General features: G+C 46.0%; 1 protein-coding gene across 3 annotated transcripts in view; it reads right to left on the bottom strand.

Moving 5' to 3' along the window:
* Nucleotides 1-13,056, bottom strand: part of TRIM8 (tripartite motif containing 8) — a 72,688-nt gene extending 59,632 nt beyond the window's left edge. The window contains exons 1-3 of one of the 3 annotated variants that reach the window (XM_089509761.1): nucleotides 13,009-13,056; nucleotides 10,664-11,059; nucleotides 9,724-10,428 (exon numbers count right to left, since the gene is read on the bottom strand). In XM_089509761.1, the coding sequence (XP_089365887.1) occupies nucleotides 9,724-10,293 (570 nt within the window). In that variant the 5' untranslated portion in view covers nucleotides 10,294-10,428; nucleotides 10,664-11,059; nucleotides 13,009-13,056. Of the gene's footprint in view, nucleotides 1-9,723; nucleotides 10,429-10,663; nucleotides 12,192-12,215; nucleotides 12,234-13,008 lie in introns of those variants that run through there. The other 2 variants (XM_089509762.1, XM_089509760.1) reach the window with 2 other exon arrangements.
* Nucleotides 13,057-14,549: the final 1,493 nt, after the last annotated feature.

Here is a 14,549-nt window from a genome sequence, read left to right as displayed (position 1 = left end):
AACTGAGGGTGCTCGCTTTTACTCTCATATATTCAATTTTCTCCCCAAAAATAGGGAACCAAAACTGTGTCCCCAAAATTATGATATTTCTTTCAAGGTTTAAAAATAATCACAGGTCTGCCTTACTGGGATAAGCCAACTATATTATATGCTTGTCTCCAATGCAAGAGCCTTCTCCTCTGTCAACTCCTACAAAACATAGTCACCTGGTCCTGTGCAATCTCTCTCTTTCATGCAAGTCCATATATTTATAGTTATAAACTTCACCTTCCTAGTATGCACCTCATCTGCTTATTTTTTTCCCTTGGTGACTCAGTCTAAAGCATGTAGGGATGGAGCTGTGAAGGCTAGCCAAGTTAAAATGAATCCATATATAAATTTTTGCTATCCAATTGTGAAAAGCAGAAGGGGGGGGGGGGGACATAGCGCAACCATAAGGAAATGCAAAACCATTTTTTTCACTATAGATAACAATTCCCAAGATATACTGGTATCACATCCTTACAGTCGACTCCACCCTGGTCTAATATCCCAGAAGGTCATCGGTATCTGTGATGGCTAGACCTTAATCTCCAAGATTCCTATGAACCAGTCCTTCCTGCGATCTCATAAATTTAATTTCCTGCCTCCTAAATTTCCATGAAAACAAAAGCCCAGCTTAGAAGAATTTAGAAGCTGTCCAGACCAATCCGTCAAGGGAGTCCAGCGAAAGGGGTAGTAGGGAGGAGGGGAGAGAGGGAAGGAATCTGGGTGGGTGATGGCAGATTTGCTGTGATCACCCAAGGCCTAGTAAGTCATTCCAAATATTTTTTAAAAAAGCATTTGGGCAGTATGCCCAATGAAGAGAAAAATCACTGTATACAGCAGTACTCATTTGGCAACTAGAGCAGTGGAAGATCGAAGGAGCTGCAAGCCAAGGGACCAGAGGCCAACAGCAGGCTCCAGCCCCTCTTTCAGGAAGGGAGAAAAGGCGACACAGGACTGGAATAGCTCTGGTGGGGAAAAAAGCCTGCAGCTTAGCATTTAAAGCGACAGGCATAGCAGCAGAGGGAGGCCAGGAAAGCAGACAGGCAACACAGTTTTACAGGCCAGCCTAAGGAAAACTGCACTTCTACAATATTTGCATGTGCAAGATTATAATCATGACAATGTGGGTACATGCACCCACAAAAAGAAAGACAAAGATAGACAGATGGGGGGAGGATGATGTGTGTGAGGGAGGTAGCAGTAGTAGTAGCAACAACAGCAATGTATTAATGCTTAGACCATAAGCCATTCACATTCAAAATGAACAATACAACATAAAAGTACAATGATATAAAAGTACTACATAACATAGAATAAAAATCTTGCATTTTTAAAAAATTCAGGACAATGAAAACACAAAGTATAAGCAACAATATTATAATTAGATAAGAGCATCCCCAGAGCAATGAACTGCAGTGCGTGCGTGTGTGCACCTTCAAGTCAACTGCTGATGAATTTCATACAGTTTTCTTAGGCAAGGAATACTCAGATGTGGTTTTACCAGTTGTTGTTGCTGTTGTCTGCTTTCAAGTTGTTTCTGACTTATGGCGACCCTATCATGAGATTTTCTTGGCAAGATTTGTTCAGAGGAGGTTTGCCATTGTCTTCGCACAAGGTTGAGAGCATGTGACTTGCCCCAAATCACCTAGTAGGTTTCATGGTTGACCAGGGAATCGAACCCTGGTCTCCAGAGCCCAGCAGCAGCAATGTATTAACTAATTCACCAATCCACTATGCCACACAGGTTTTACCAGTCAGTTCTTCTGAAATACGGACTACAGCACCTGGTATTCGCTGGCAGTATCCCATCCAAGTTCTAACTAGGGTTGACTCTGCTTAGCTTTCACGATCAGATGGGATCTGGTGCCTTTAGAGCATTTAGCCCCTCACTGGAGAATACAGCCCTGTTCAAATATTCCTGGGTATGGAACATCATGTGGTGCCTAAATACATGATTGGTTGTTGTGTGCCTTTAAGTCATTTCAATCTTATGGTTGTTATATAACAGGATTTTCATGGGTTGAGAGGATGTGACTTGCTAAATGTCATTCAGTGGATTTCCATAGCTGAGCAGGGAATTGAACCCTTTCTGGTTCAATGCTCAAATGACTACACTGCACTGGCTCTCAAATATATGATATTTAATATGTTTTAACTACCATCTTATCCTCCTCACCATTTGTTTACCATGCAGTGCTATTCACTCCTAGATTGCTTTCCAAAGGTGACTCCTTTCACACTCTTCCCTTGCAAAAATCCATTTGCTTTGGGCAACCTATATGCCCTTTTTCTGTATTTTAAATGAAGGCATACAATAGCCTTTCCGCCTTCAATAGATATAATGGGATGGGCTTTGTCCTCTGCTGAACAGATACATCTACCAATGCAATACAGGGGATTTTGGAGTGAGAAAATCTTTCCTGCCCTTTAGCCAGAACAGAATTGTTGCAGCAAAAGAACATTCTTCCTGTAAGAAAACCAAGGAATATTGTAGTTTTACATAAAAGGTCTGGTGTATAAAATGCTTACACTGCTGAAGAGAATGCTGAAAAAAAGGGAGAGAATATTGTTCATATAATATATCACTGTTAAAAGCCATCTTACAATATGGTTTTAAAGCTGTTGGTTTCCTCCCTTTAAAGGATTAAGTTTTTAAAAGAACTACATGTTGCTAGAGTATTACTTTAAATGCTGACAGTACTAAAACAATAAGTTTACTTCTGCTGCATTTGTTATGCAAGTATAGCTGAACACAGAACAGGCACCATCTTTTTCTTTATTTTTAAGAGGACTTATTCCAATGGTTGCAAAATTGCTGAAATTAATATAAAAGTTCAGCACTGAAGATTATTTGTGGCATTTTCTAGAATCTTCTTTTAAGGTAAAGGTAAGGAAAACTCAGTGCCATTCCCTCAGGAAACTAAGTAAGATACACATTTAAGGCCAATAATAATACCAATGCATGTCATCAAGCAAGAAATGACTCAGAAACAAAACAAGTTTCTCCTTCACCAGCATTTCTTATAACCTTATTCGTGTTAAGAGTAAGTGTACGTGCCCATATTTTTTTAAAAAAACAGGGAAGTAGACTATTGTATCAGCCCAAAGATGTTCCACATCCACTACAAGGAAAAGTGTATAGTTGTTTATAAATTGTGCAGCTTCAATAGAAAAAAATTAAAATTTACGAGCTGGTATGACTTATTTTTAGAATAATACAAACAAATCAATATCATACTGATGCAAACTAAAGAACAGCTACATATGCAACATAGTGAGCAGATTATATTGGTTTTAATTTTAGCATGGATAACCAAATGAGTTTCTGGGTCAAGGGTGGCAAGAATATTTAAGTCAGCAATGGAATTCAAATATTCTCTTGAATTTTCAAAGATTACAAAAAAATCTTGCAATTTTTTCTACTCTCAGTGAGACGAGGCTTTAGCTACCAGCTACCTGATAGAGTTCAGAAGACTTAGGCCTGTTACAGACTGCCAAAATAAAGCTGCTTCGGGTCTCTTTGGAGGTATGCTATTTAAATGATGCATGGGTCCTAAGAGTCCGGAGGTTGCACCAAAGCCACACTCCATTCCTAAGCACTGGAGTGCAGCTTTGGTGCAGCTTCCGGATTCTTAGGGTGCATGCATCATTTAAACAGCATACCTCCAAAGAGACCCGAAGCAGCTTTATTTTGGCAGTCTGTAACAGGCCTTACTATCTTATCAGACCTAAATACGAAGCTGGTATTCAAGTTGTTTTTCAGAGTGTAGTAGCTATGCTCAGAATTCGAATTTATTGTCTCTGACATCCTGAGAAGGTAAACTTAAAAAGGAATCTTAGCATAAAGTATACAAACAAGTGTAAATTACCCCAGCTACTGTTGGCCATGACATGCAGCATGCTCCTAACAAAAATAACCAAAATCACTGCGCAACCAAAACAATCCAGCTTTGGTTCACTGAACAGTTTCCATGATGGCCCTTAGGACCTTTCCCATAAAGCACAGGCAAGAACTTAACTAACTGAAATGACATCTGCATAACCATCAAAGCTCTGCAGTTCTGCTTGAAACTAGATTATCTGCAAGAGGTTTGGTTTGGCTTTAGCCTTACATTTTTTCTCGTTTAGCATAATAATCATAACTTGGACTTTAGGTACAAGATCTGCTCTCTACTAACAGGATAACCTACTGTAGTGTTATCATTATTCTTTCACTAACCATTCTCCCTCTACCCTTCTTTTTATTCTGTTACTACCACCTCTTAATATTTGCAAGCAACCAATACCTGAAACATAACTCTACAGAACTAATAGCCCTTATATTTCAATCTTGTTTCCACCAGACCCATAGCACTATTTGCTACTAAGTGTGAAAGGAATTCTCTGGAAGCATGCATGGGAAAAACAAATCAGCTCTGATTCAGGCTGTGCATCTGAGACCTTTTTCAGTATTATGTACTCACTGCAGCAGACTGGAGCACTGCATAAAGCAGGGGTAGGCAACCCTTTTGAGCCGGGGGCCGAGTTGATGTCCCTCAGACAACTGGGGGGCCGAAGCCAAAAAAACAAATAATTAAATAATTTTTAAAAAATTAAATAAATAAATAAACCGGGACAAATGTAGGACAAAATTTTCAAATGGAGGGCACTTTTTAAATAAAAAATGGAGGACACGCGAAAAAAATTTGCTGATTTTTAAAAACATGTTAAGATAAATGCATGTTTCTGAGGCTTCTATAGACAATTGCCCCACCATGCCACTTGCGTGAGACGCCAAAGGCCCCAGCGGCAATCGGCAGCAGGACCGGGCTGGGGCCGGTCCCAAGGCCTCGCCGGGCCGCATCCGGCCCGCGGGCCGCAGGTTGCCTACCCCTGGCATAAAGAGTAAAGCAGCCCCCCAATGAAATTTCCCTCTTGTATTTCCCTGGCCTTGAAGCAGGGAAGTCCTTTCCTATCTCCACTCGTTGTTTCTGAAGGAATGTATAACTTACTTCGTACACATACAAACCAGTATGATCATTCCTCATTTTCCCCCCAAGGACACTGCTCATCAAACCAGTGGCTTCCTTAAACCTCCCCAAAGTTGACTCAAAGGCCCAGGAATACCATGATGCATTTCAGCATGCCTGACAACACTTTACTATCCTAGTGTTTACATTTAGCATTCCCACCCGAGTTAAATGTCTTGCATCTTCTGCCATGCTTACTATCCTCTTCCGCTGACATCTTCACACATTGTCAAAATTAAGACTAAAGCCAGCAAAAATGGTGCAAGAATGCCAGTGCTAGAAATAAAGTTGCATCCCTAAACCCGACAAGGAAAAAAAATCCATATTTTAAAGCTAAGCAGTAGGCTTTCTGTGCAGCTTCCCCTAGTTTGTCTCACTACTCTGGGGAAATTTGCACTCATTTTTCTTCATAACATCCCTATACCCCTACGTCATTATTTTTGCACACACATATCCTTCCTTCTCCTAGGACTGAAACCTTCCTTTCCTTTTCAAAGCATGGTGTAAACTGCTTAATAAATATCTGCGCTGCCTACTGCCCTGCAGAGAAACAGGTTTAAAGACTGCTGCTTAGGTGCATGTGGACAGAGTTTTTGAAAAGAAGGGTGGGAGAGAGAAGGCTCTTTCAAAACAATGGCCTGAATATTCCAGGATATAGTCAAGGTGACTGTGAGGGATAATGTGGAAAAGCTGAGACTTCTTTAATGAAGTACTAACTTGTAACCAAAGAAAACTGTGAAGAAGCATTACTCAGCAACAGGAAGAGACACAGCCTGCCTCAGATACAGCCAAGTTTTATTATTCAGTTTTACACATCACCAGCAGCACTTAACACATAACATACACAAAAAGGCAAGTCCCTGTCCCACTTTACTTACAGCTGAAATTTCAACAGTAAAGGAAAGCAAAAGGAGGGGAGCGGAGGGTAGGGGAAATGAATGACTATGAGCAAATCTAGTTACGTGTACCGTACTTCAACTTAATTGTGGAACATATGATGTGGAAAAAAAATTGGGACCAGCACATCTCCAAGTTAACTTTCAGAGTACTGCTAACAGGATCATAATTATACAAGCTGAAAGGGGCCATTGCTGTTATCGTTGTGGGCCTTCAAGTCCTTTCCCAATTATGGAGAAACCTATCATGAGGTTTTCTTGGCATGATTTGTTCCGAGGGATGTTTATATTTGACTTACTCTGAGACTGAGAGTGTGTGATTTGCCCAAAGTCATCCAGTGGGTTTCCATGGCTGAGCTGGGATTTGAACCTTGTTCTCAAGAGTCATAGCCCAATGCTCAAACCACTACACCAAGGTAGATGGACAGGTCATAATGATAATCTAGTCCAACCCCAACTCGTGCAAGGCTCTGCAGGACAGGATGTAACTACAGAATCCCTGAAGGATGGCAGAGAAATCATCCTTAAAGAAAAATGGAACACACTGGGTAAGTGGTGGCAGCTAAGATTAAATAAACCTACATGAGGAAAACTACTGTAGCCTTTAAGCAGTGTTTGGAAATATTACTTTGTTATACCACAAATGTTCAACATTCCTCCAGTGTGACCAGTGGCCACAATGGCACAGGAACTTTGGGAGTTGTAATCAAAAATAACTTCTCCCACAATGTTAAAACAGCCTGCTCCCTAAATGATGATCCGTTTCATAGAGGAAAAAGAAACAGAGGTTCTTGGCCACACACGGCACAATAAGCAGCGCAGAGAAAACCCTGTAATGTACCAAGAATACAACCCAAAGTCACCCTCCCCAATTCAAGGACATGGAGTTCATCTGCTTTAGTGGCTTGAGGCTATTGCTGCTTATTCAGGAAAATCCCCACAGGAGAGACTGTAAGGCCTTTCAAGCAACTCGCCCAGAATGTGGCTTGACTACCAACAGCAGAGGCATTCTAAAATGGGTCAAGATGACTGCAGATTTCCACATTAGAGGCCTACGGCAAAACAAAAATTCTCCCACATACAGAGTAAACTTCTAGCAAAAGATGGGTGTGGACACAAAACTAAAGATTCCTAAAAATTGACTCATTAAAACCAAGCGAACTCTGAAACGAATTGCCAATGGGATTTGCCAGTCTCAGTTCACCAGTCACGTCATCCACAAGCCTCTCCCAAATCTGGGGGGGAGGCATCTTTTTCTGCTTGGCCCAGCATTCCTCCTTCTTTTCCCTTATGGGTACCTATTAATAGAAAGCAAGGAAGAGGGGAGGGAGAAGCCAGCCCTTTTCGGTTCCCAATAGCCTAGCTGGATCTTCCTTCTTCCTGTGTGGGCGTGGTGGAGGAGCCGCCAGCAGCTCCACTGAGGTCTTTGGCTTCCCCCAAAAACCCAGGAGAGGAAAAAATAGCCTTCCTGTTCAAACGCACAAGCTCTTCTTTCTACCCAGATCGCCCCCACCCCATCCACACAAAGGCCTTGCTGTCCAATTGGAAAATAATTAGATAGCAGTTTTATTTATGACTCCTCTCTCTTCTCCACCCCCTTCCTCAACCTCCTCCCCATTTTAATGGCTAAATGGTGACTCATTTTGGCAGCATTCGAATACACAGGAAGTTGCCTCTATTTTACAGGCACCGCTGTTCATTTGTTGTTAAATATTTATCCTACACAATGCTGCCCGAATGGAATCCGAGGGACTGTTTGTGCAGCTTTCTTGCAGATTTCACGGCAGTTGGATCAGATCAGAAAGCGGAGGCAGGGGCCTAGCTGGAAAAAAAATCATTAAAATAAAATAAGGGGAAAGGCCTAAATTCCAGACTCTGGAGAACAGCTGCCTTATGACACCTTCATGCCGCTTGAGTCATACCACGTACTCAAGATCACACCCTTGAACTCCATATTAATCCAGAATAAATACCACTCCCTGACTCCACAATCACCCGTGCAGATTATAACTTTGCTCCATCCCCAAATATGTCTTAAGGGAAGCGTTTCTGAAGGGGATCTACCCTTTTGTCTCCCTTTAAAAAAATATAATTGGGCTGTGAAGAAGGGCAACTCATTTACAGCACATTAAATGATTCTGAGAATCTCTTTCCAATCAGTCTTCACATATTCTTACAACGGTTGTCTACCCCATTCTTCCATTCACGCAAGTACTTTCCCTTCTCGAGCTCATCTCCAAAACCCCTCTTCCATTATTTCAAATATCAATCTAATATCCAAAGGCCAAAGACATTTGAATAGCTTCGAGCAGCAAGCAGAGGTCTCTCTAGCACTTCCCCCCCAAACTCTGTTCCATTGTTAGGGCAAATGTTTGCCCAAGCTGTTGGGGTTGCTTCAGGGAAAGTCCTTTCCTCCAGCACCAAAGAATAGCCTGTCACTGGAATACCCTTTCCATCTGGGCAGCTGGGAAGAAATGGCCTCCCACCTCCCTCCAAAGTATGAAGCCAAGGAGAGAAGGGACATGTTGTGTGTTCCTTCCACTTCCTAGGAGCTTAGCTAGAAAAGGAGACAGGAAAGGAGTGGGGGGAGGAAGATGGTGGCTTGACATTGACAAGCCTGACAATAGGAGGGTTGCATTCAAATCAAGGCCTTGCTCCCATAACCCCTGGGAGTCAAGCTGCCTGAAACCAGATTTCAGCGCACTCAACACCTCCCCCCCAGCCCTTTGGGCTTCCTCTCCGCTCCACTCTTGTCTGAAAGCAGCACAGGGGTCAGGCCTTTAGGAAGGCTTCACAGGAGAAGCCAAATCAGTAATCTTGAAGGACAAGAAGTCAACAAGAATTGTAGGTACTGCTAACTAACCACTAAAAATCCCTCCATATACTTTATTCCTTGCTGGTAGGCCTGTGCTTATCTCTCCATGCCATATACAAATTATCTGCAGCTTTAGCCGATTTCCTCCTATTCTCTGAATTGTTTGCAGAGGAGTTAGAAGACCGAAGGGACACCATTGTTTTCACAGGGGGACAAAACAATCTCCGAGAGACCACTACGCAACCCATCCCCGCTTTGCACACACATCTGTTCAAAGGGAACAATCCACCCCACCCCCACCCCACATCTATCCCTGCTGCTTTTTCCTCTCCCTTCCCTCATCACATCCTGTTCAGTGAGAGCCTATTTCCCCTGATGCATTTCTAATGAGGCCTGGGGAAAAAAAACCATGTCAGCTTTTGTTTACTTCCTCATTTTCACCACACCTAAGATGTGCTATGCACAGCACTGGCCTAGGTGGAGTGCCACTGTACACACACGCAGCAAATCTCACTGGCAGCAATAGGGAGATCTATTCTGTAGGCCTTGCATAAAAGAGAATTAAAAGGAAAGGTCACCTTTGGATGGAACACTTCATCTTGTTGTTGTTGTACCACAGGCTCCACGTGTGCCAAAGGGAGAAACTCTCTCTTTTAAGGATAAAACTGTCCTTGGCAGAACTAACTAAAGGTTAAAACAGAGCTGCTGGGCCAATATTAATCCACTTGATGTACAATCAAGAAAACAAATCTTTCCCCGCACCACCACTTATTTACTTTGTACCAATCTGGCCACTGAACTCATGTGCCGTGTCTTATTTTATGGAGGTTTCACCCCCCATTTTCAGAGATCCCCCTGGCATAGCGATCTGGTTTATTTTTATAATATACCACCAAACACGATGCCAGTACATTACAGACACAAAGCCAAAAAAGCCCCTGGAAGGGAACCGAGACCATGCTCGAAACCCACTTACCCTGATCTCATTGCGCCGGATCTCCACATCACACACGGAGTGTCCTTGGTGGGCCCCGCTGTAGTAGCAGCAGAACTGGCAGACAGCAACCTGCTCAGCCTCGCAGTGGTACAGTCGGTAGGCATTGTGCTGGGGGCAACTCCAGGCCCGGATGTCATCTGCCTCCACCAGGAGGTGCCCACGGGCCGTGGAGGGCTGCTGCAGGTGTGTCTGAACGTGGGACTGGCAACACGGAGCTTCACACCTCAGGCAAATCTTCTGGGCAGGCAAAGGTGGCCCACGGCGGCAGAAGACACAGTGTAAGATGGAGGGAGTCTTTTCTAGGTTGAGCGAGTTGAACTTCTCCACAATGTTGGTCAGCTTTAAGTTCTTCTCAAGGTTGGGTTTCTGGTTGTAGGCCTGGTTGCATTCAGGGCAACGCACCAGCCCTGCCTCTTTGGCCCAAGCCTCCCCTATGCATCCCCGACAGAAATTGTGCTTACAAGGAAGCTGGACAGGTTCCACAAAGACATGCAGGCAAATCGGACATATAAGCTCTTCTTCGAAACAGTTCTTCCAGTTTTCAGCCATGTCTCACTCCAATGTGGGTTCGTACTTTTTGTTTTTATTTATGTCTAAAAAACTCTCTTGGAAAAGTCAGTTTTTGGTCTCCCAGTGCAGATAGTGATGAGTTTCCACGTTTGCAACAGAAAGGCCACTAAGTTGCTAATAAACCAAAACAAAAATAAAACAATTTTGAAAAATTAAAGGCAGCTCTAATCTCCAAAACTCAAACCAAAACACCTCCCCCTCCAGAAATCCCAGCACAGCAAAAGAACAGATGCAATGAAATTAATTATCAGTACTGAAGAGTCAAAGCAAGAATGTTACTAATATTTAAACCCCATCCATTTTAATTTTTATAGAGTTTTGACTTTTGATGCCAAAAAGCAAAACTTACCGAGCGCTGGAAAATATCCATACAAAATCCAAAGGAAATGAGTCCAAATGCCATAGGAAGCTTCTAAGTTGAAACGCTGCCAGTGGATCACGACTTTCTGCCCAACATTTGATATTCTGAAACTGCACAAAAGCCCTTTCCAAGTTCCTTTTTCTCCCCTAACACAGTTCAGAGTTCAAGTCTATCATTAAACCACGGGGGGAAAACGGAAAATGAAATCCAAATTGAAGAAGAATTAAGAAAGAAACAAAACGGTTAACTTCTAATGCAGCAGAATGGTGCAATAATGATAATAATTTGCTGGCTTTGGGACAGTGCAATCTCAGTAGGAAGACGGTCGATCGTTCAGATGAAATTCCAGTCCTGGGCCAAAGGGACCCTTCCCATCCTTTGCTCCTTTCGCACAAACAGGAATGAGAAGAAGAAGAGGGAAATAACAATAGTAAGGACTCAGAGTGGAAACCACTGGAGACACATCCAACCAAGAGAAGCAGCCTGCCTCCCAATACACCCTGGGACTTTTTGTCCTTGCAAAATCCTGTCTCTGCTCCTATCTTGATCAGAGAGGAGAGGAAAACAAAACAGCCCTCTCCAAAAATTCCCCAGGCGGCTTTTGGGAGAGTGATGGGTTTTGCTTTGCTCTTCCTGGAAGGGAAACAAGTCTGCCTTGATCAAACTGGAAAGGAATTTCTCAGCTGCTAATAATGAAGAGCCTGGCCCCCGCCTCCTCCTCCTCCTCTTCTTCTTCTTCTTTGCCCCTTTTGCTTCTGTTTTCTCTCTCTGACATGAAAGCTATTTCTCCTTTTGGAACCAGCCTGCAAAAAGAGGGGGAGGAAAAGAAGAGGAGGAGGAGGAGGAGGAGGGAGGGAGGGGAAAAGGAGGAGAGGAGGATAGACAGGCACCAGCTTAAAGGGGACTGCTGAAATGCACCCTTCCCAGAGGACCCAGGCAGCCCTCAGCCATTTTGAGCAGGGCTGGGGGTGGGTTTTTATTTTGCTCTAACACATAAAAGGGGGAAAAAGGAGGAAGGTGGATCCTGGATGGCAACACCCTTCAAAGTGCCTTCCTTTTCCCTGAGAGGGAGAAAGAAAGGGAGGGCTCTAGATGGAGTGCATACAGCCGCAGCTGCCGCTATGCCTTTTAGCTTTTATCATCAGATCAAAACACAAAATCAAATGCTCCTCAGTCCAGCCATCTTGGGAAAAGCCTTCTTCCTCTCCATCCCTTTTTGTCTTTAAGGGAAGTCTCTTTTTTAAGAGCTAAGGCAATGCCTCTGGCTGGGCCCCGCTTCAGGCCCCTTCGGTCACTGGGTTCCCGGCAAGAAAGACACTCAGGAAGATGGGAGAAGGGGAAGCAAGAGGGAGGGAGGGAGGAAGGAAGGAGGGAAGGAAGGAAGGAAGGATAGAAGGAAGGAAGGGTGAAGGAAAGGCGGGGGGCACCTGCCCAGTCTCTCTCTGCAGTGGGGCACTCTTTGAAAGGCAGGCAAATGGGGACAAAGGGGTTTCTTTAAGAATCCATTATTATTATTATTATTATTATTATTATTACTAACCCCAATGGAAAGAAAAGTGCTTAAAAGCCCCTGTGTCTGGCTTCCCAATCTCCCTCCTTCCCCTGCCGCCAGTCCGAGGGAGGGAGGGAGGCAGGGAGGCTGCGGCTGTTGAAAGGAGAGCTCTCTCTCCCTCCCTCCCTGGCTCCTTCCTTCCTTCCTTCCTTCCTTCCTTCTTTCTCTGGCGCGGAGAGGCCTAGAGAAGGCAAAGCAAGCCTCGGAGCCCCAGAAAAGGCTGGCTCTCAAAGCAGGAGAAGCCCACAATCCTGGGAAGGGAGGCTGTCTCCCCCGAGGGCGAGAGGAGGAGGAGGAAGGAAGGAAGGGGCCCAGAGGCCAAGGGCCAGGAGCAGCCTCGCCCTGCCTGCCTGGCTGCCTCCTCCCTTGGCTGCCTGAAGGGCGCGGAGGCCGCTCCATCCCTCAGCCGCCAGCGCCCCTTTAACCGCCCGCCATCGATCGGAAGGCGCTGGCAAAACACGGAGAGCGGAGGCGGCAGCGGAGCCAGACACTCGCCGCCAGGGAAGGAGGGAGCCCCGTCCGGAGCGACACCCGGAGCAGGTCCCGGAGTCGGATCCGGGGCTTGATTCGGAGTCAGACCCTGAACCCGGTTCTTAAGTCAGGTCCGGAGTGAGATTCGGAGTCTCAGATCTGGACTGAGACCCTGAACCTAATCCGGAGTGACTCAGATCCGAAGTGAGATCCCGAACCCCATCCGGAGTCAGATCAGGAGCCCAATCCGGAGTCGGATCGGGAGTGGGACCTAGGCCCCGGCCCCCTAGGCCCCGGCCCCGCCACTCACCCTCCCAGCCAGCCGCGTCCGGCAGAACGAGCCCCTGCTGCCTCCGCCGCCGCCGCCGCCGCTTCCCTGCGCTGACTCCGCCCCCGCGGCCCACGTGACCCAGGCCCCGCCCCGCCCCCGGGCCCCTTAAAGGGGCGATGGCGACTGTGGGCCCGATAGAGGCCTAGGCCTGCCTTCTCCGGGCTCTGCTGAGCTCTCTGCCTGTGAGGCGCCTCAGCCCCAGTGGGCAAGGCCCCCGGGACCGGCGCCCACGATGCCGCGCCTTCCAGGGCAGGGCTGTGGAAACAGCACACACCCCCCCCCTGGAAAGGGAAGCTCAAAATGGAGGGCGCCTGGGAACCCTCCTGGGCCAAGGAGGGCCCCCGAGACACTCCTCACAGCAGGAGGGGCAGCAATCAAAGCCCCTGCTCCCAGGCCCAGCATTTGTGGGGCCCAGAGGGGCCAGGTCTCGGCCCTGATAGCCCTCAGCGCTGAAGGGAAGGGAAGGGTATAAACACCAGGAAGACATCAAGACCCTCCTTTCCCTCCAAGAGGAATTCCACTTTGTCCTCCATGATTTGGAGCATGGCCCAGAGCATGGAAGCCTCTCTGCATGAGCGCTATTCGCTCTCCTTTCCCTTGAGCCTCCTCCACTTTGCCATGGCTAAAGGCATCATGCATTGACATTCCTCTGAGGGTCCTTTTATCTGCTCATGCCCCCCATTTCCCTCAGTGTCCTGAGTCTGAGGCGCCTTGCCCTCCTTGGTGCTGAGGAGGGCCTCTGGTCCCCCTGAGGAGGCGCCACCAAGAGCCCCTGTCCCCAGCCCCTCTGCTCAGGCCCCACAGGCCCAGAGGCATGGCCTCCCTGATGAAAGCTAACATCTGGCATCTGGTCTTCCTTCCTTCCTTCCTGCTGCCTTCTACCTTTCCCAGCACCATTGCCTTCTCTAACGGTTCGGTTTTTCTCATGACAGCCTCAGTCTTCTTGGCTTCTAGGGAGAGTTCCGGCTTGATCAAGGACCCATTTGCTTGCTTTCTTGGCCATCCATCGTATGGGTCTGTAGGGACTAAGCAGAGCAGTGGAGGTCGCCATGGGTTGAGACTGACTCAATGGCAGTTCACAGCAACAAATGGTACCCTCAGCACTCTTCTCCAGCATCACATCTCAGATGAGCTTGTCTTCTTCCTGTTGGCTTTCTTCACTGTCCAGCTCTCAAATCCATAGATAGCGATGGAGAATACAATGGCTTGGACTATCCTCCCTTTAAGGTTTTGTGTTATATCTTGACACTTTATGATCTTGTCCTGTTCTCTGTTTTGGTCCAACATTTGAACCAAGGTAAGGGAACTCCTTGGCCATTCCAATTTTCTCATTGTCTAAGGTGAATCCTTGCATAGCACACCTGCACCATACACAGGCATGCCATGCATGGCTTCCAGCCTACATGGAAGCTGCATGGAGGGGGGACAAGATGCATGCACCACACCACAGGCTTGCACCCCATTACTTTTAATGGGACATGAGCATGTGTACTTTTTCCCTTTCGCAGAGGGGTCCAGAA

Source organism: Sceloporus occidentalis, unplaced genomic scaffold, assembly GCF_023333645.1.
Source record: "Sceloporus occidentalis isolate IW3139 unplaced genomic scaffold, rSceOcc1.0.p SCAF_2, whole genome shotgun sequence".
NCBI classification, from domain to species: Eukaryota; Metazoa; Chordata; class Lepidosauria; order Squamata; family Phrynosomatidae; genus Sceloporus; species Sceloporus occidentalis.
Note: the sequence above shows the minus strand (reverse complement) of the source record. Positions and strands in the feature narration are given on the sequence as shown.